General features: G+C 33.3%; 1 protein-coding gene across 10 annotated transcripts; it reads right to left on the reverse strand.

Moving 5' to 3' along the window:
• Window positions 1–238: 238 nt before the first annotated feature.
• Window positions 239–14,008, reverse strand: LOC130655854 (A disintegrin and metalloproteinase with thrombospondin motifs 2-like). 10 transcript variants are annotated; one of them, XR_008984767.1, is made up of 11 exons: window positions 13,727–14,002; window positions 12,912–12,984; window positions 9,161–9,270; window positions 6,587–6,770; window positions 6,099–6,252; window positions 5,715–5,794; window positions 5,140–5,224; window positions 4,067–4,822; window positions 3,642–3,988; window positions 3,401–3,484; window positions 3,080–3,259 (listed from the first exon to the last, which is right to left on the reverse strand). XR_008984767.1 is itself a non-coding variant. In XM_057458668.1 (7 exons), exons 3-7 carry the CDS (start codon window positions 2,138–2,140, stop codon window positions 325–327), a joined length of 540 nt encoding a protein of 179 aa, XP_057314651.1. In that variant the 5' UTR covers window positions 2,141–2,230; window positions 2,357–2,376; window positions 5,140–5,696; the 3' UTR covers window positions 239–324. The 10 variants fall into 10 exon arrangements, 4 of the variants coding, with proteins under 4 accessions (XP_057314651.1, XP_057314650.1, XP_057314652.1 ...); XR_008984770.1 differs by having other exon boundaries at window positions 3,401–3,565; XR_008984769.1 differs by having other exon boundaries at window positions 3,080–3,565.
• Window positions 14,009–21,312: the final 7,304 nt, after the last annotated feature.

The following is a 21,312-nucleotide window of genomic DNA, read 5'->3' on the forward strand; positions in this document are numbered from 1 at the left end:
AATGCATAATGATTAATTTAACATGGAGATAAGGGGAAGCTTTAGGTGGGTTTATTAGATGAAAATGGTTTGCAAATTTTTTAAAAACGATAAGAAAAGAAATTTTTTGTTATAGTTAGATGAAGACACCCTATTTTTAAACTTTCATCAACTTACTTGAGTATTGCATATATCTATTTCCACATATTTTCCAAAACAGGGAGAATTATTTGGTCCTGGCCTACAAAGCAAACTTAATAAATAAAACCATGTAATCACTTCAGAATGTACAAAGATTATGAAATACACACAAAGTTTAGAGGCAATAGTTGAATTTATTATTTTTTACTTAGGAGAATCACATTTTCTTATTTTTTTACGAACACCAACACCGCAACTTTGTGAGCGATTCGACCATGAGTGCCACAATCCCCAGTTTCCATGTACTATATTTATTGTATTCTTATCTACAACACATGACCAATTTGAACAATGCTATAATGTAATTACAACGTTATGGGATTCGTATTTGTTTTGTAAATGCTAACCAGCCAAACAATTGTTAAGTTAATCTGCTAATATGCACAAACCTGGTTTCTGCCACAAATGGAACCTTTAAGTGCAGGTCTTGAGTTTGTTTGACAGACTTTTTCTGTGTGTTTTTTGCACTGCAATTTTTGACAGGGATTTAACTTGCGTTAAAAGAACAAAAAGAAATATTAGTTGCAAGACCCTTGGTAGAATACACTTTTTAGAAAAAGTAGCTGTAGTATATAGGATAAATGTTGTACAAAGTTTTGTTTTATCTTTCTATTCTGCCTGTTACTTTCACATGTAAGGGACACACATACTAACATAAAAAACAACAACAAATAATGTAGAACAAGCTACAGCAGAGGCACACATTGACAACACAAACAAAGACAGAAACAAAGGTAACCTAACGTCACATTTTTATTGGACATAAAGTTAAAAGCAATATTGAAAAAGATGAGATTATAGAATTTTACTTATTTAAATAATAATAATTGAGAAATATATTTTATCATCTCACATTTTTATGGTAACACATTTTGTTTATTACAGGATTAGAATGTTAGTACTTATTTTGGCTCTAAGACAAATAGACAGAAGCCACAGCATAATGATATAGATAACTTGATAAAAGAAAAATTGCTTGCTTATTCTGACTAGAATTCCAAATAAGAATTAAAAGCAATGCATGTGAGAAGGTAAGATGTTGAATATTGGTAACATTCTCTTAGAGGTTAACAATCTGGGACAAGAAAAATACGCTCTTTCATTAATAAGAAAATGCAAAAAAATAAACTAAAACAAACATTCTAAGGATATAGATATTAAGAAAAATTATCTCTAAGGGATATAAATTTGATAAAATGTAAACAATGTTCTCCAAAACTCGAAACTTACAGTAGTGCAAGCTCTGTATGATTTACCAAAATTGAATTGACATTGCTCTGTTAATGTGTATGGAATGTCACAAATTCCAGAACATTGCTTCTTATGCTTCTGTACGTTCTTTAAACAAGAAAAGGATCTATCAAAATAACATATAATTATTTATTAATTTAATTTATTTTATCATTAACTTTATATACCAGTTGAGGTGGCCTGTAAGATTAAAAAATTAAATCATGACAATTACAAACTGAGAATTCAAACCTTGAAGCACTGGGAAATTCTCATTCTGATATGGGGTATAGTTTATTGACAGAATTGAATAAGGCTTTAAATAAATGAAGCTTTAAATGCAGTATCATTGGAATTGACCACAAAAATATAATTCTTAAATCCAACACTTGTGAATTTACACACAGGGCGTATTAACACCAAAGCCTTCTGCGAAGTTACTAAAAATTATTTTACCCAATTGTTTTCTTAACTGTATTCCTACTACACGAAGACCAGTAAAATCCATTAGGTTTTGAGACAAGAAAAGGTGCCATGACAGAGCCTTTCGATTTATCAATATCACATTTGCTGGCACTTCCTTCTCCATCGTGCTGCAAGCCTAAACTAGTGAAGTTGCATTTCATTTACAAGGAAATTGCTAAAAGTCCAAGTAATATATATTTTATAGCTAATAAAAATGGAAAATTCGAAAAAACAAAAAAAAAAACTCACAGATGGCCAGTTTCATGAGCTACCATAAATGCAGAGGCAAATCCTTCATCTTCAACAATTGCACAGCTTTTTCCTCGTTTACACATAGTGTTTAAACGAGTATAGCCTAAAATATAATGATGTTCTTACCCTTGTTCCTATTACTTCATCTATCTCTATTTCAAAACTTTTGGATAAGTCTATACAAAAAAATTAGAAGTAACCAATAAGAAAGAGAATGGGAAGAACTTACCTGATGGACCAAAATCTTTCCTAAAAAATATTACAATACAAAGTTTATGTGAATGCATATATAAGGGTTTTTGTTAAATTGGAGAGCATTATGTTATTAGCGATAGAAAAATAAGATCATAATCAATAACTTTTAAAGGAAAAATCAGTTTTGTTATATGTTATACTTTGTTATATATCTTGATTTTAGAGCCTTTGTCAGTGAATATGGTTGTTGAAGTGTGAAAATAGTCAGTTTTTATAGCAAAAACTATGAGAGATCAAAGAAACAGAAGACAAGTTGATAGGTAGTAAAGTAAAAGGGTTTAAGTTGTAAGCACTGGGTCCACAAAATATATGTATATTTAAATCTTAAGCACTACTATATTATTAGTCAGGGGCGGATCTAGGATTCTTATTGACGGGTGTAAAAAAGCCTCATAGAGGCTTCACCGCTTGCAAGGGTGGTAATTTTACAACTGGAGGTTTCTGTGGCGTTGTGAGGTCCCCTGGAAGCCAACGTCCTAAAACGGCCTCAAATGGCTAAAATAGCTTAAAATCATCTCTCAGACTTATCTTTGGTAAGTAAGTGTAAGGTGGTTTTTTTAGTTTTTTAGTCGAGGAAAATTATATTTTTGACTGTTTATTGTACAACTTGAGTAATTATAATGTTGTTTTTAAAAATTTTGGTGTCATGACTTATTACTTTTAGGGAATTTATATACAGGGAAATTTAAACAACAGATAATAATATACAAGATATATTCCTTTTTTTATCAAGACTGTTACACTTTTAATCGTCGTTCAGGATATCTAACATTTTAAGTCTTTTTGGATATTTTATTGCCAGCATATGAATTGCGTCATCTAAATTTATTTTTATCTCTTCGTGGATATTTAGCAACACCAAGCCATTAAATCAATCCTGAACAAAAGTTTCAAAATTATAATTAAATGCATTAATGTGGTGTTTCACAATCAAAACAATAAATTGATTGGGAAGATACAAGCAAGATAAAAATGTCACAATCTCCTTAATACGCAACGTGATATTGTAGAAACATACCTGGGTCATTTAGTTTTTTGAATATGTTCTTTACTAGTCGTAGTGTTGGTATAGATCTCTCACAGGAACATGTCATTACTGGCACTACGGCAAGACAATGTAAAATCTTGAAGATATTTAGGTACAACATAATGCATAATGCACATAATGCATTATTAATTATTTCTAAGAAATAAAGCTGAATGTTTACTTGCAATGTATACAACTTTGTCTTTTAAAAACACAAGCATAAACTTCTTACCTCTCAAACCCTTGCCAATTAAATTCATTGTTGCTGACGTTTTGTCTTTTTTCATGGTGATTGGACGTATAAACAAAGTGATTTGGCTCAAATAACCCAAATGACATTTTTTTCACCTTACCCATTCTTGACCACATATTGGTTATACATTAGCTCGTATATTCTGGGGTAATCAACCCATTATAAAAACTTTCATGGATGTCATCTATATCATGAGGGTATCCAACTCTTGCACCCAATTCTGATACTTCTCCAATACATGTCAAAAAATGTTGCTTTACATCTCGCTCCAAATCTTCAATTAACTTCAGTTGTTTATCTGACATCTACTCCGCCACTTTAACACTCTTCAAGACATAAATCAAGTAAAAAAACACTGACCTGTTTCACAACAATCGTAAAGAAAAAGTTTGCAAATCACTCACCTGAATATATGTCCTGGATTGTCATGTCATATAGTTTTTTTTTACAACAGTTGGCTAGACCAGAGAAATACACCAGGATATTTTTCGCCCAGAAGAATGTGCAGCTTACACCAGTTGAAATAGTGTAAATAGTGAAGCTGGTACCGATTATGATATATAAAATTTTGCAGGATGAAACAGCTGCATTCGGCTAAATTGACACAAAAACAGGACCACAAAACACAAACAGGGGGAGGGACTCCGAAAATCAGCGGGCGGCAGTTATTCTAGTTTATTTTAATAATGGGCATAAAAATCAGAGAGCAAAAGGCTCACAGAGATACACCTTAATTTTTTGAGCAGAATTTTTGCTGGTGTATTTACACCAGTACACCATAGCTAAATCCGCCCCTGAGCAAAAGTGTTGAGATAAGTGTAAATAGTACGATATGAATAACATGAAATGTCACCTTTCTAAACCAGTTACATATTGTCACTTTTTAGCAGTCAGATATTGTATGCATATGGGACATTGGATTAAAAGGAAGGAACACCTTGATTAATTGGGCAGGAACGGCACATACTGGGTTTCACTTGACTTAATATTATTTAAAGTAGGAAAGTGGCATTGACAAATAACAAAACAGAGAAAAATGTTAGTTTAAGTAGTAGTTTAAAATAGTGAACAGTAGTCTGTGGTACAACAGAAAAGTTAGAATAAAAAACAATGTTACCTATTTTAGAACGCATTCATTAGTAAACCTAAGCCAAATATTTCTAGCGTAAAAAGGTTAAAGCAATGATAAAGATAATAATCTTAGGTGCCAAATAAATGGGGGTCTAATAAATGGGGTCTTAATAAATGGCGGAGGGGGGAGGGGGGCTGTTTGAAAATATTAATAAACGGGGGTCTGGATAATAAACAGGTGTAAAATGTTGAAATATACAGTTTACAGTTTTATATATACAGTTTTAAGAAGCCTTAAATTAATAAACAGGTAGGGGGGACGTTTATTTTGCACCTACAATTATCCTTAATCTATTTTAGAGCAGAAAGGTTTGTAGGAGACAAAAAGACGAAACAGTATACATACTTTCACTGGAAAAAATTGGATCTGTCTTCCATCAAATGTTGTTCCATTTAGCAAATTCGTGAGAAGGCAAATACAAACGGTTTTGCTAAAACCACAGAAATTATAAATTGCCATTTTGCATTTTAGGGAGTTATCAACAATACATTAAAAAAGACCAAGGGGTAAAAGTCAATGTTACTAAGAAAATATATAAAACCTATTGAATACGTTTCTTTAGTTGTCTTATGTTCTTTTTTTAAAAAAATACATTTTCCGCCTGGTACTTTTGAGTTGTTTCCAGCAATGGAATGCACATAACTGTAGAACGTTTTTCTAGCCTGTTTCTATAATGCTCGCAATATTGTTTTAGCAAGATTGAATTCATTTTTTGACAGAGTTTCGAAAGTTGGATGCTCTTTTTACTAATATTCAGTGCTATAATAGTTAAATTCAAATAAATAAAAGGATTTAAAGTAGTTCTTTTTTATTTGTTTGATTTCATTTGCTAGGGGTGTGGGGTCACCAACTTAGAAACAAATTTTAGAAACACTTTGTTGACAAACACTAAAAACTTTGTGTTAACTATATGAACTTACCAGACATTTAAGATTGTAATTTTTCCTGAATTTTAAATAACTGTCATAAACAATTCTTTTCACACGAGATTTAACTTTATCTTAACGAAAACATAAACAATGTGATTAACTATCACAAAAAGATGAAATAAATCAGGACAGACTTATTACTGAAGCTAAATAATACAGTTATAAGATGAAGACTTTGATATATATTTTCCTGGTTGCAGAATATTTATTCAAAAATCTATTATGAATTTTTTTTTTTTTCAGGGTGAGATTTCTTAGAGAAATTCTTACAGACATGGAAAGAACATGATAAACTTTTAGCACAACTTTTAAAAAACTTTTTACCAACTTTCAGCCCAACACCCAGCAATGCTTGGAATAATTAATAAAACTTACTTTGAAAAGGTTTTTCTGTAGCATAGTCACTAAATTTAGTATATTTAGTAACAACATCTCTCCTTCTGTATATAATGTGCTGTAGTGGAAATAGTTCATTGTTTTTCACAGGTTGAATGAATATTGTTTCAGACTCACTTCGAATCATGCCTTCCTACAAAAAAGTTTACCATCACTACTAAAAACAATTTCAACTTTAAGCTTCTTAACATTTTAACTTAAAGAAAATTTTGGTACATATATAGCAAAAAGCATGCATACAGTGTTTACGTGTGCTATACATTGGTCAATTTCTTATACCATTTGGCAACTTTCACATGCTTGAAAAATTGTTAGAAATGGTAAGAAAGACACTATAATACGGTTAGTATCAAATGTTCAACACTATCAATGACAATGCTCATTTAACTTTCTTTAGGATGGGCATAGGGCTTTGCTAATTAATTGTTGTTCAGATGACAGCACAACAGACAAAAGCACATACATACCAAACCTTTACAAACATTAAGGATGACATCAGCAGTCACATTATTAGAAGTATTGCCACTTCCTGAATATATGCATTCTTCCTTGTGCACAATTTTTCCTTCATAAGAATTATTTTTCCCAAAGTATTCCACAAAAACACTGTGCGAAGAATTTTCATAATCTTTATTCACGATTATATTAAATCTAGAGGAAACATATACTTTAAAACATTAAGGCACAGTGCAAACTAAAATTCTGTAATGCTTGATTCACAACAGTGGCTTAAGACTTATCTTTGCTCAGTGACACGAATTTGGCTCACTGGAAAAAATATTTTGACTTAAAGTAGTGGATTAAACCACAGGTTTGCCTGTTTATCCATTAAAATCTTCTAAATTAGAAATTTGGCCGTGTTCTTGTATGAAATAAAATTGGAGGGAATATTCTGCGGGTACCGGCGGAATAGTAACACACGTTAGTCGGACAGTACAGGCAGGTTAAGGCAGAAAATTATTCTGCCAGCAGTACATTTCCCACCAAATCAGGTGCATCAACATCATTCAGGCATTATCGTAATGTTGGATGCGGTTGATGGTCCATTAACTGTTGGACAGTTATAGATTAGAACGTTTTGAAACATTTTGTAGATTTATGGATTAGAAATTCTTGGACAATAAAACTTCTTAAGGTAGAGTGAAGAAAACACTAAATCCTGATTTAAAATATTATTATGAGCTTAAACTGTCAAACTGTCTTGTGTTGTGTTCATGGTGGTCGTAAATTTTAATCAGAAAGTTCAGGAAAATGCTTCTCGCAGTAAGTACATATAAATAAGTTGTTTACTTTTCAAGGTTGATTCTAGCTTTTTATTAAAAAGAATTTCTGGCATAGTATTAGTTAGCAAGCTCTGTTCACACAGCCAGCCTAGCTGGCTACTGTTCTTTTTTCTTTATTACATAACACTAAAGAATAACTGCCCATTAAGTATCAAGATTAGGGCATCTGCAGATGGCCAAGCGTTAGAAGTAAAAGATATAGTTGATAAGTATAATCATGAACTCAACAAGGTAACTAGCTAGCTATACACGGTGGTACAATTTTTATGATAAACATCATTTACCTTTATGGTGTTTTGCCACCCTGTTGTGGCTTATTATAAAGTCAACTTAAGAATCCTTATGTTTGAAGGTATAGTTTAACAGGAAAACAGCATGGCTCTTGTCTTGCAGTTGCAGGTTCAATTCCTGCTGCCTTCATTTATTATCTGTACATAAGATTAAAAGTAATCTTTGTATTATAAATTTGATTTTTAATTGTGTTACACTTTTGATGATACATATAATGTTATACGTTTAAATGGTATATTTTTCAGTTGTTTAACCACTTGTCAAAACAAAGGCGCCTCACAGACTAAAGCAAGGAAACAGCTAATTACCTTTTCTCGATGGGGATTTCCAAATTTATGATTTTAACAAGATGAACAAAGAAGGAAAAGCTAAAATGATTTTGTCTGTTTTGTTTTCACCCGAATGTGCTATGAACTGTATAAATAAAAACGAAAGCATAGATGTTTCAAAGGATGGTCAAACAGGATCTTCCTAATTGCACAATTGACAAATCATTCAATATAAAACTAATTAGGAGATTTTACCTAAAGAAACTTATGGTAAGCTGTACGAATACATAAAGATGCAGTTGAATCATGGAAAGAAATTTGTGTGGAAATTGTAATGCAGAGTTTGTCGAACCACGCTCTTGTGCAAGGTGCTTAATTAGATACCACAACATTTGTTTTAATAGATGGGAATATTTGCTTTTTTTTACCAAAGTTTACAATACAAAAGTCAATAATTCCTTTGTCATTAAATTCTTAAAATAATGTTACCATATTCTGTTGGGAAAAGGGGAGATGAAAAAGCAATCGAATAAGGTATATAGCCGGCATTATATTTTCCTCCACTTGACTCGTGGTTTTCCACTATTACTGCCGGCAGATTTATTCTGCTAGTAGTTAGTGCCGGCAGACTAATATTCTCTTTATCCTGCCGGCAGTTGAATATCCACGTCCGAATAAAATATTGTCTGCATGTTATAGAGACACTTTCTTTAACCAAACGATTTACTATTTTTAAATAGCAACTGATTTCCCGTTTTTCTTTTTTTGTTTCTTTTACAATTTTCCTGTAATTAATTTATGACTAATTTTAACAGCCGCAGTTAAATTTCATTTCAAAAGATGTCAGTCGCTTGCTGGTTATGATTTACACTAGATCTGCCCCTGCCTATCTTTTCTTACCAAAATCATTACTAATCTGAAAGTTTATTCCAACTATGATATGTTTAATAATTGCTTGAGCTATAACACATATATGTGGTATAGCTCAAGCAATTAATAAACAACTCCGGTAGCCCTATCACTTCACAACCACCCTTGTAGTCCTTCTTTAAAAAAATTGCCAGGATAAATCCCCTCAAATTTATTGAGCTATTGACATAAATCGCTAATTCGAGCTACAGTACTGTCTGTAAAAGTGCAGCCAAAAGTTTTTTTGCTGAACTGAAAGAAAAAGAATCTTAATCGCGTCCTAGTATACCTAAATATGCTTAGAGCTTGGTGCAGATTTTTCATCGCCATCAAGGTTGCCAGATGTGAATTCTATCGGAGTTACTACTTCATAATATTTAAAATTCTTGACTTGTTCACCTGAAAGACAAGTTTAAAAAATCAAATCGGGATCACGTGGTTGTTAGTTTGTTTAGAATTTGTGTAATCAACTGCACGAAATTCTCTGGAGAACACGAAGCACAAGCTTAACCTTGCTCCCAGAGCCTTGTTTAGTATTTTTGTTTAGCACCCCAGAGAGGAACCGAAATAGGCCGTGGGCCAATGCGTCTTAAAAGCTCTTAAAAAAATTGCGTACCCCAAATTTCTGGACAAAGGTTTCTATATATAAATTTATGATATTAATCATGCTGAATTCAAAAATAAATGTTACAGAACTGATAACCTCGCGGTTTTCGAGAAATTGAGCATCAAAAATAAAACAATCGTTTGTTTCGTGTTTTATCGTGTGTGTACTTTCTAAAGTCTTTCTTTTAATATATAGTTTAAATTATTTTATGCATATAAACACAATATAAGTACCAACTCATATTATTTTTTTGCATAACGGTAAAAAACTAGATAAAATTAGGTAAATACATAATTATCGAGTCGTATCGAGAAACGTTTCAAAACATTTAAATTTCGCGTGCTCCTTTCCTGTAGTTCCTTTTCTTTTCGACTAGAAAACGCAAGTCAGAAAGTAGCTTAATCATAAGTAAAACGAGCTATCGGAAAAATTGTATCGTGTGTTATCGATATTTTCTGTTAAAAGAACATTAAAATTGGTCGGCTGGCAGCGTCTGAGTCGTTAATGTCCGATTCATCAATAAAAAAATTGACATCACTTAAGCTGGCTTCATCATCATTGCGATCTTCTTTGCTTGTTTCTCTGTTATTAACCTTTTCCATTCCCTTATGCATTTACATATAGTTGTGCACGAATTTTTCAAATATTTGCACCACCTTTTTGTTTTATTCGACTTTACATCCTCAGCTAAATAATTCCTTCAGCACAAACTGTATGCATCTAATCTATACTAGTTTCTTCACGTTCTCTCTTGATTTCGTCATGATTTCTTACAACAGGGGCACCTTTTTAACTATAACCCTGATAGCTTACGCGCTTTGTATGTTTTTGTAATGTGCTTTGTTGAAAGAATTCTACTGTAGCTTCGTTACAACGCTCTTTACTGCTTCCGTATAATAAGCGTACGAACTCTTTAACTGTTAAGGCATCAAAATATTCGCTACCGCTAATACAACTAATTGAAAATTGAAAAGCCTTGTTGGTATTCAGGCCCTGTCAGCTCCAATATGTGTCACAGACGAAATCAACAAACAGATTTAAAACAGAAGAAGTTTAGATGTGTTTGAAATTAAGTTTTTTAAAACCACTTCACACCAAGTGGATTACACCATTCCATGATCACATGCAAAACCAGAAGTCTGTTGTCAAAAACGTTTGGGAGCGAGTAGGGATAACAAACTTTTTAAAGCTTACTCTAACACTCAAAAATGAAGATCCTTTATTGGAATTGGAAACCGTCGTTGAGTAATATAAATTCATAATAAAGTAGAAAATAGAAGGGATAAAATTATCGTTTTTTTTAAATACCCTTTTCTGTGTTTAATTAACTACTTCTTAGCTCCCATAAGGTGTGCGAATGTAAATCTGCCTAAAAATAAGTTCTACACGAATTTAATACACTCCTCAACACCTTCTCTATAATAATAGCTGTATTTTGTCTGTTGGTATATGTCCAATAAAAGCGTTTAGATATTTTGTATCTTTTCCGTGTTTCTTAATTTGATTAACGGGGATAAATAAAGACACACCCTGTCACATTGCATTTGCCAGGTACTTCTCACACTGTTGATCGTTCAGGGTGTGACCTTTAACATCCATATATCCCGATGGATTCCATGTAAGAAAAAACTAAATACTTCATATGTTTTGTTGTATTGTTTTCTAGTTCTCTGACCACATTCTCGTCACCAGAGGTCTTTGAGATAAAATAAATTTCTTTAGATGGAAATGATAGAAGAATATAAGGTGGAATAATAAATATTGGCCTCGACGTCTAACTTCAACTTTTTTGAGAGAATATTGCGCTAGATTGGTTTCTCAACCATGTTCATCAACTATTTAATATCACGCCTGCGAGGATAGTATTGGTTTCCAACTCCTAACTGACTACCCAACTATGTCCCAAATGGTCAATTGCAACGTCATTAATTTGATGCGAAATACAAAAGTTTTTTAGATTTTTTTCACGAAATGATTCCTCTTAACGAAATAAATTTGCGTTGTGACTTTCAAGTTCCAAGAATAATCCTAAGGAAGTTCCCCATTATAAGGATTTCATAAGAACTTTTAAGCGGTATTTTCGAGAAATGGCTAAAGGTTCCCAGAGGTATGGGACCTAAGAATTTCACATGCAGGTGTCTAATAGATAAATATGAAAAGTCAGAAGTGTCTCTAGCCATGCATCATATCCTTCACGCCAGGAACAGCTGTAAATCAATTTTTTTTTGTGGAATGACTCCGTTAATAAATTAAAAATATATTGTTGCAGTGATGTCTAATTGACATTGACATGCGAGATAATATTGAAGAAAATTGTCAGAAAAAGAAAGTAAAATATGCTATTTTTGCAAAATAGAATAAATATATCCGTATTTAGAAGTAACTGATATATCCACTCTCGGCTATCGATCAGAGTGAATGTGGTAGTTGCCTGCTGACAAAACACAACCTCGTTCCCAGGGCAATTTTTCGCTTTTTTGAAATATCTTTGCCATTGTGCATATGTCCGAACGAGTTAGCGCATTCCACAGAACATTGACGCAAGCCATTTTATATAGCAAGACAATGTTCTGCAAAGTAATTATATCATCATTGTTGGTAAAAGGGTGGCATTGGATGTGAACGATAAGAGAGTAGAAAAGTAACACATTTTGTCAAAATTTAAAAAAGCTGCGGATTTTGGGTTTTTGTAACATTTAAAATCGTGATCAGCTTTCTTGAAAGTATCACAATAACTCAAGATACGTTTGTCCCGAGATTTGGAGTACGCACCTAAACGTTTACGCCTCTTAGCCCACGGCCTAAAATAATTAAGTTGCAGGTATGGAACATTCTCTTTCACGAGGAAACTCACCTTACAACACTTTTTTACCACAAGTTTAAAATTACCAAATCTTGTTGACAACCCAAGCACAAGAAGAACACCAGCTAACCGAGATTAGCTTAATTAATGCTGTTCAATTCAGCTCAGATATAAAGATCCGAAATTTCTCATACTTGTTCCTTTTAGGATAAACTCAGAAGAGTACTTTAGAGGTTCATTTCAAAGAGCTCTGGGATGGTACAGAAATTTCCTAATATCTTTTTCCAAGAGGAAAACAGAAACACAAAATAATCAGTTCGTTCTTGTCCGAAAGTCTTTTATTAGAACATACGTATAATAGGAAACGCTTGTGCCCAAAGACTTTGGCCCTTGATCCGTTTTTAAGTCAACAAAAAAAAATAAGAACGAAGTTGCAATAATACTAATAATACCACTTGAAAGAGGACAATTTTATTTTTTAAGTGCAATGGTCGATTAACGATTGCCGCGTAACGTTTTAGATTCAGACGATATTCTGAGAAAGGCACTCGGCGGAGTTTTTAGGCTGCCTGTCCCAGCGGCAACAAGATTGGGAATAATGAAAACTACTTAACAACGAAAGATACATACCTAATTCTTTACCAGACTCTTTTTGTTTATTTTCAGTTACGAAATCTCCTAATGGCGTCGTCAGACTTCGGGGCTAAAAGTACATTTGAAGTTATAACTGAAAGTAAATATTTTAAATTGAATGAACTTGAAATGGAGTGGCATAGAAAAACGGTTAGAAAAGTTTATGTTAGACACGTCGGCGTGGTGACATATTTGAAATCAAGCCTTACCAAAAAAAGAAAATAAAGGAATAGAAAAAGAATTCCTTACTCGTAATAATTGTGGTGCTTGTCAAATTTCGCACAAGTTTGTTTCCTGGTCCGGATTGGAACAAAAGAAACAGGGTGCAGAAATGCAAAGATTTGAAAATTATGACCAATTAAAACGGTATCAAAATTTCGATATCACAAACAAGTATTAATTATTGGACTAATTTTGGCCTAAAACGGTATTCAGGTGATAAGAAATAAACTTTTATCATCTCGATTATGTTTGGTACACTTTTCTTATTGATCGTATCATTTTTATTTCTTTTACAAATAAAAAGAAATTTTAATTTTTGGGCATATTCTGGCCCAAAGTAGTTTAATTTTTGACCATTTTTGACCTGAATATGCATTTTGTTGACTAAAAAACAACATTTTGATATCCCCATCGTGTTTAGCCTGCTCTTCATCTTCGTTGTGCTTAATTTATTCCACAAAGGAAACGAGGCCCAGTCAGTCACTCAAACCCAAGAAACCACCCAGGAAAAACATTGGTTAGGATTCGTTATCCTGTGGTTTAATGCAGGGCAAAAAAAAGAAAAACAGAATAAAGTATATTTTCCTTACTTGAACCGATCCTCCAGATGAAAAACTGCATATTTGGACACACAATAAGAATGTCAATCTCATATTTTATAACTTTTCCTTTCACCCCAATGCATTAGCAGTCTAAGTCCATGCGTTATATATCCGTGTATTTACAAGCTTCAGTCTTCATTGATCTGAAATTTTCTTATTTATTATTAGCAAAAGTTTATAATTTCCATAATACGTCAATTCGCCATGTCACAACATCGCAGTTAGTTTCGAAGATTGTTGTTTTAAAGCAACTATACAGATCTTCAGAAGTTTGCCGCTGGAGCGTAGCATGAACCAAACATCGTACGTGCTAAAACAAATATGACACCGCGTATCACTTGAATAACAGCAGGTTATTTTATCAGAACCGATTAAACCTATTTGTATTCAGGGGGCAGGAGGGCTAAGGTCCCCGGGGCCTCTTTGTTTGAGCAAGAGTTTTGTTGTGGATGTGATTTAGACTTTTGTGACTTTACTTAACTTCTCTTAGGCTTTCTATGGTTAAAAACAAATCGAAATAATATTTGCTTTGCGTCAATGACGTCATTATTGTACCTTTCTTAATGCGAAATTAATTTCTTCAACTCAGTTTGTAATTCTGTAAGTATCATGGCCATAGCATACGTAACATGTGAGAAATTAATATGTGTTAAGAAATGGTAGGGGAGTTTCTACCTGGAATCGGTTTGTACTAAGATACTGCACAACTGTGACGAGTTATATGACTGAGGGATAAGTAGTTTAGGACATATGGCGCACGGACACTTCATGCCCCGAGTGGGAAGGGAATCCTCCGTTTAGTTAAAAACTTGAAGTTTAGTTTTGTAAAAGTTGCTAAACCTTGGTCACTAAAAACAGATAAAATGTATAGAAAATATTGTGAAAACTGAAAGCTTTTTTTCTCGGTCTTTATACCGCCTGTCTCTAATAACGCCGGCCCTTTTTTACGCCAGCCTTAACTCCACCAATTTCAGACTTCAGCTTAACTAAACTAACTCTTTGTTTTCCGCCATCAATTGAGTTAAAATAGAAACAAGAAGCCCTGGGGGCTCTAAGAATTTCCGCGCGCTACCAAAATATTTGATGAAAACCTGCTAATTCGTTGTGTTATTGTGCCAAACATTCGAAGGGGCTTGGTGCATGAACCTCTGAAGATAAAGCCCATCAGTGACATTATATCTTACAACAAACGCAAACAAAACAAAACGTGTCATAATAAACTCACATTTTAAAAGAAATTGCTAACAAAAAATACAGCCTATCATTCATGGTTGAAAGTCTTGCGATTGAGACGTTTATGGTCTTAAACGGCATTAGTTGACAAAAAATCAAAATTTTGATGTAACCATCATTTTCAGCATACTTTTTTTATTAACTGTGTCAATTTTTGTCGAAAATAAAGCAGTTTTAATTTTTGGATAAATTTTGGCCTGAAATGACATTTAGGTGACAAAAAATCAAACTTTTGTACCATCATCATTTTCAGCATACTTTATTTGTTAACCGTGCCAGATTTAGCCGAAAATGAAGTGGTTTTAATTTTTGGACCAATTTTGGTCTAAAATGGCATTTAGGTGACAAAAATCAAAATTTTGATGTCACCATTATGTTCAGCATACTTTTTTTTTTAACTTTGCCAATTTTTGTTGGAAATGAAGTAGTTTTAATTTTTGGACCAATTTTGGTCTAAAATGGCATTTAGGTGACAAAAATCAAAATTTTGATGTCACCATTATGTTCAGCATACTTTTTTTTTTAACTTTGCCAATTTTTGTTGGAAATGAAGTAGTTTTAATTTTTGGACCAATCTTGGCCTAAAATGGCATTTAGGTGACAAAAATCAAAATTTTGATGTCACCATTATGTCAGCATACTCTTTTTGTTAACTTTGCCAATTTTTGTTGAAAATGAAGTAGTTTTAATTTTTGGACCAATTTTGGCCTTAAATGACATTTAAGGTGGCAAAAAACCGAAATTTTGATGTCACCATCATGTTCACCATACTTTTTTTGTTAATTGTGCCAAAATTTGTCAAAAATAAAGTAGTTTTAATTTTTGGACCAATTTTGGCCTAAAATGACATTTAGGTAACAAGAAATCAAAATTTTGATGTCACCATCATGTTCAGCATACTTTATTTGTTAACTGTTCCAAATTTTGTTAAAAATAAAGTAGTTCTAATTTTTGGACCAATTTTGGCCTAAAATGACATTTAGGTGACAAAACTCAAAATTAATATGCCACCATTATGTTCAGCATACTTTTTTTGTTAACTGTGCCAAATTTTGACGAAAACAAATACCAATTTTGGCCTGGGGCGTCAATACTAGACTTCCCAGTAGTTAAGGAGCTTGGGTACGAAGTTTACATCTGCGACGGACCAACGTGAAATCCCAGGGTCGATTTTTTCTCAAAAAATGCTCCGTAAGAAAAAAACGACGGTTTTAAAGAATTTCCTACGCCTTCGGGCGCGGAAATTCAAAAAAACGCGATTAAAGTTTTTAACAATTTTTTATCGCGTAATAATCAAATTACAATAGAGTTAGCTAACTCCTTGTAACTCGAACCACCAAGGGACTGAGGAAAACAATTTGACTTAGCGAGTGTTGGAGTTAACCAAAGCTCCCTATGATGAGAATTATATTTCGATCCAAAGAGATTTTTTCAAGAAGTGGGGCAACAGTTTCCGGGAAAAGTTAGCAATAAAAAAAGACATGCTAGTTCCGTGCAAATTGAATTTTCCTTGACAGACAACATTATCCATCTATATTACATCAGAAGTTAATAAAACTAAAAAAAAAATATTAAAATATGACATTTATCTAGTCTTATTTTCTTTTCTCGAGTAAAAAAGTTTAAGTGATCCGAGGAAATTAGCCTCAGGGGGTACGAAAAATAGGTATTCGAGTTACCGGGATCTAACTGTAATATCTCGGTCTATTATTGTGTTCATACGCTTCATAATTAATTGATGAGATTTGATTGGTTGATTTCGATCATCTAATTATTTCCTAAACTAATAAATAGTAAAGGCTGAAATACACTATCATTTTTCAATGATCATTTTCCAATGATGCATTCCAATGAGATTAAAAATGGCAAATTTTGGCGCAAATACACTATCATTAAAAACATGAAACTTGAGCATGTTTTCTTTGAAACATGACTCTGAAGAAGAAATAGCAGCTGCTGTTGTTGTGTATATGTTATCAAAAAAAGAGAGCTAAACATAGGAAAGAAAGCAAAGAAATGTATGGGTGAAGCTGTATAGGCGAAATGAACTTGGCATCTACAATACTCTCATGTATGAACTGCATGTAGAGGAAATTGCAGAGTATACGCGATTTTTAAGAATGCCGCCGAATATTGAGCTCCTAAATCTCATAGAAGTTGACATTGAAAAAAAAAACGCATTTGCGAGACCCAATTCCTGCTAAAATCAAAGTAGCTGCAACTTTGAAGTTTTTCTCATGTGGGATAAATAACGCCGAATTACAGTATTTATTTCGCGTTCACAAAAGTACTTTGTCAGAGTTCATCGCTGAAGTTTGCGAAGCTATTTACATGCAATTAAAAGAAAAATACCTCAAGGTATATATATATTTCGTTCAGTAATTTATCAAACAAACGTACTAAACTAGCAGTCACACATTAATACCCTGCACTTTGTGAGCCCTCACTTTCTGGGTTGAGATCTGACAAACTTTCTCGACTCTGATAAGTGTTTTGATATATGTTCACTGGGTGTCGGTACATATTCTGTAATGTGTGGCATGTGTTGAAAAGTTCCTTGGGATCGGAGATTGAACAGGCGGTGTTCTGAAAGAGGCTACGGCGAGTAATCTCATCTGAACAACTACAGAAATGATGCGAAAGATATCAGGGATAAATTTTGTGCGTACTTTAACTCCACCGGTGCTGTTCCATGGCAATAAAAATTTGTCTGAAATTTATACCCACTATCAAAGAAGTTTTTTTTCTTGGGACGATGGAGTCACGTAGGAATAGCAAGGACTGAAAGTATGGCCATTTACTTTCGTAAACATCATCTGTTGCTGTTGTTTACTTTCTTCAATTCTGAGCTGAAATAACTTCGCAGTATATTTATTTTACTCCTCACTAATTTCTCTATAAAGAAAAACAGATCATAAAATCATGCATGTTTTTCTTTTCTCATCCAAACCATTCGAAATAACACAAACCTTCCATTCCTAGTCTGCCTTTAAATATCTTTTGCCTTCTCGTTTCTGTCCTTATAGAACGGGGATTTAACATCCCACCAAATCTCAAATAAACTTTCGGTGGCTTCTTGCGTCTTCATTCTCGGGTGAATTACTTGTTCAAATCTTTATTTTTATTTATGTTTACGCCTAAACTATATCGCGTGCAACAAACACGTGTGCCAAAACAATGGATTCGATTTAAAACAATAGAAAAAAAATGTCATTGAAAAATTAAAAGTTGAACATGTTCAACTTTTAATTTTTAAGGATCATTGGAAATGAGAGTGTAAAAAATGACATTTTTTCCTGTATACACTGTCATTTTTCAATGATAATTGGAAAATGATCATTGAAAAATTAGAGTATATTTTAGCCTTAAAAGATGGTAGTTGTCGAAACGTAGCCTAGAATATACTCACTTGTTCATGAAATATAATATTATTCAATGACTGAACAGATAAGTGGTGGTACTATTTTTAGAGAACGCCATTTCTTTCATTTATCTATAAATATCTCAGAAAAACGGGTAAAAAATAACCCGATTTTTGCTTATTGTTTCAAAAAATTTTCAACCTCTTTTAACACAGGTCAATACGGCACCCGGCAAAAATTAACGTTCTTTAGAGCCGGTCGAATTAAAGCCGATATAATACCTGCTTAAAAAATTACTAAAAAAGTTGTCAAGAGTAAATTTTCTTGAGCAAGAGACAACCTAAAACATTTTAAAAGTATGTGGAATATTTTCTTATTGAAACTTGTTAATGAAGACTTTCCCATCGTACGTGTGTGAGTAATCCTTGTCGAGACATGTTCCCGTTAAACAAATAAAAAGTGCAGCTCGTAAAATAATGTTTGTAAACAAGGCGCTAAATACGGCGGAATAACAAAGTAAATAAATATTTGATTTTTGATATTTACGTTTAAATATGACGTAAATTGGAAATAGCAATTGCTAGCGATTATATCCACAACAATGTTACTTCGTGTCAACGCCATTTTGAAGACTTTTTGAATGCTAAAACCTATGGACGAGATAAAAAAAAAAAAAGGTGTTTGCTTCGCTCAAAAAAATCATAGCAAGAGAGAGATAAAAATGTACAAAAGTACTGTGATTTACACTATGAAATCAGTCACGGAATAGCCAGGCTGTAACGAAATTTTTACTAAACAAATTTTTGCACGTTGTATTTTGGATATGCTTATGTGTCTAATTTTGAGTACGGCCAATTCATACCCTGTAAAAATTCGTCGGTAAAAAAATTTCATATCAATATGGTTAAAACCTAGTAAAACAGTTTATGTTAAAACATTTAGCCGGATTTCAACTTAAAAAATGGTACCCGCATCGTAGCGAAATCAATTAATCTGATTGGACATGCTTGATCTTTTGATGTGTCAATACGTGAAAAACTTGGATTTAATTCAACTTTTTTTTTCGTAGTACGCGTATCAAAAATAAAACAAACAAAATAATTATTAAGAATATTATCTTTTGAAGCAATCGTTAAAACCACAATAATACGTTACGTTACGATGTATTCCTAAGTGGAAATCCGGGTTGTCGCCAGCCGTCTCGTTTAGGAGGTGTAAACAACATTGGGATATATCTGAACATTGTTTCGGAATCTGTGTTTATAGTGGCAACTGTGTTGTCAACGCGTAATGAACAAAGTTATTAAACAATTTCGTGGGAGGGGTAGGAAATACTTTGGACTAATTTCTTCCTGTGTCCCCATAATTCTTTCTTATCCAATCCTAATTAAACAGGTCATTTTATGATTGTCTTATCAACATTACTGTGCAAGAGGATGAAAAAAATTTGCTAAAATAACAAAAAATATAATCCGAAAATCTCCTTTCATCGAACGTTATAAAAACAAGACATTTGGCATAAACAGGATTCATGTAAACACGAAAGTAAAAACATTGCATAAATTCTTCTAAGGGTTAAAGGTACTGTCCGATTAAAAAACAATATCTTTTCTTTTGTTTTATTAAGTATCAAAAATAACGAAGATTGCACTCTTAAACAACAAAGATTTATCCAATACTTAGCACCATCGTTTGTTTGTTTTGATCTTGCTGCACTAGCCTACCATCTTCACGAACTTTCGAACGCGGCAAAAGGACTGGGTCAATTCATTATTCAGCACATTTTTGCTTGTGACGTAGTTACCTGGCTTCTTATTCGGCGAACCCCCCCCCGACTTGCGCATCGAACGACTAAATGTTTATTTATAATTTTTTTCCTTTGTTTAAAAAAGTTCTTCATGAAGATAGCAATGAATGAAAATAATTCGCAGGTTCTAGGATTTCAATTCGAGCCGGAAAGAACAGCGAATGATGAGCTAGTTCCGAATTTTCAAGACGTAGACGAACATAACATTGGAAACCTTGTTGCTCCTACTCCTAAATGTGAGAGGATGCCCTCTGAAGTGTAGAATGTTTTTGCTGTCACGAGACAGACTCTCAGTCATTTTCAGGAATATTTGAGTAGGTGTGCGATGATTCGCACGTGTAAATCAAGTAACGCGTGCGATGTAAAACGCACGTGCAAAGAATGTTACGCCTGCGATACGGGCTCCGAGGTTATTTTTGTTGCGCATTCATTTTGCGGTAGAAAACTGGGGGACGTTTTAAATCGTGAACCCCAAACACGATGATCGAGCGTCTACTGATATAGCGACTCTCTCAATCTTAACTTCCTTTTCTACATGTCCGAAATAGTATGCATGACTATACTGTCATTTTTATATTTATTGTTTATTTTTCACAAGCAAATAGGCAAAAATATGCTTTGTTTTCAAATTAAAAAAAAATTTTATCCACGTGGCTTAAATAAAACTTCAAAATTCATTCAAAAAGTTCAGCTACACTTTACCAAAATTTTTACAGAAAAAAATTTATACCGCCCGTGGGTTTCGGTTTTACAGGCATAAAGAAAAAATCCATTAAATTCGGACCTGCTATGGTTTCCAATTATTTTGTCAAATGAAGAAATTATCTACAATTAAATCCATGAAAAAATGTCTATTCCGCCTGTAAGTGCAGTTTTGCAGACTTGCTTCATCCGTGCTCCGTCGGCGTTCACCTCCGCATTAGTTAAGAACCGCATGGCTGGATTTCTTGTGTAAGACCTGGTTACCAACGACGAAGGGGCCAGGCAAAAGAGATTTATGTCTACGTAGTTCTTTTAACTAAGTCAGGAGTCGGTGAATTAGCTAGGATGGTCAGGTTGGCTATGAATAGGCTTGCTCGTGGATTAAAAGGACCAGGACTATTCAATAATTTCTGAGATCTATGGATTTTATAGGTTGATTTTGAAAACTCAATATTTATTTTTCAGGCGTG

The sequence above is a fragment of the Hydractinia symbiolongicarpus genome, chromosome 8, assembly GCF_029227915.1.
Source record: "Hydractinia symbiolongicarpus strain clone_291-10 chromosome 8, HSymV2.1, whole genome shotgun sequence".
Taxonomy (NCBI): Eukaryota; Metazoa; Cnidaria; class Hydrozoa; order Anthoathecata; family Hydractiniidae; genus Hydractinia; species Hydractinia symbiolongicarpus.

Bases quoted from the DNA above. Each gene is read 5' to 3' on its own strand.
- LOC130655854 (XM_057458667.1), bottom strand. From the start codon at position 2,210: ATGTGTAAACGAGGAAAAAGCTGTGCAATTGTTGAAGATGAAGGATTT. The intron at 1,538-1,866 runs GTAAAATAATTT...TTATTTTGATAG, and splicing joins ACAGTTAAGAAAACAATTGG to ATCCTTTTCTTGTTTAAAGA. The intron at 672-1,410 runs GTAAGTTTCGAG...TTTTAACGCAAG, and splicing joins CATACAGAGCTTGCACTACT to TTAAATCCCTGTCAAAAATT.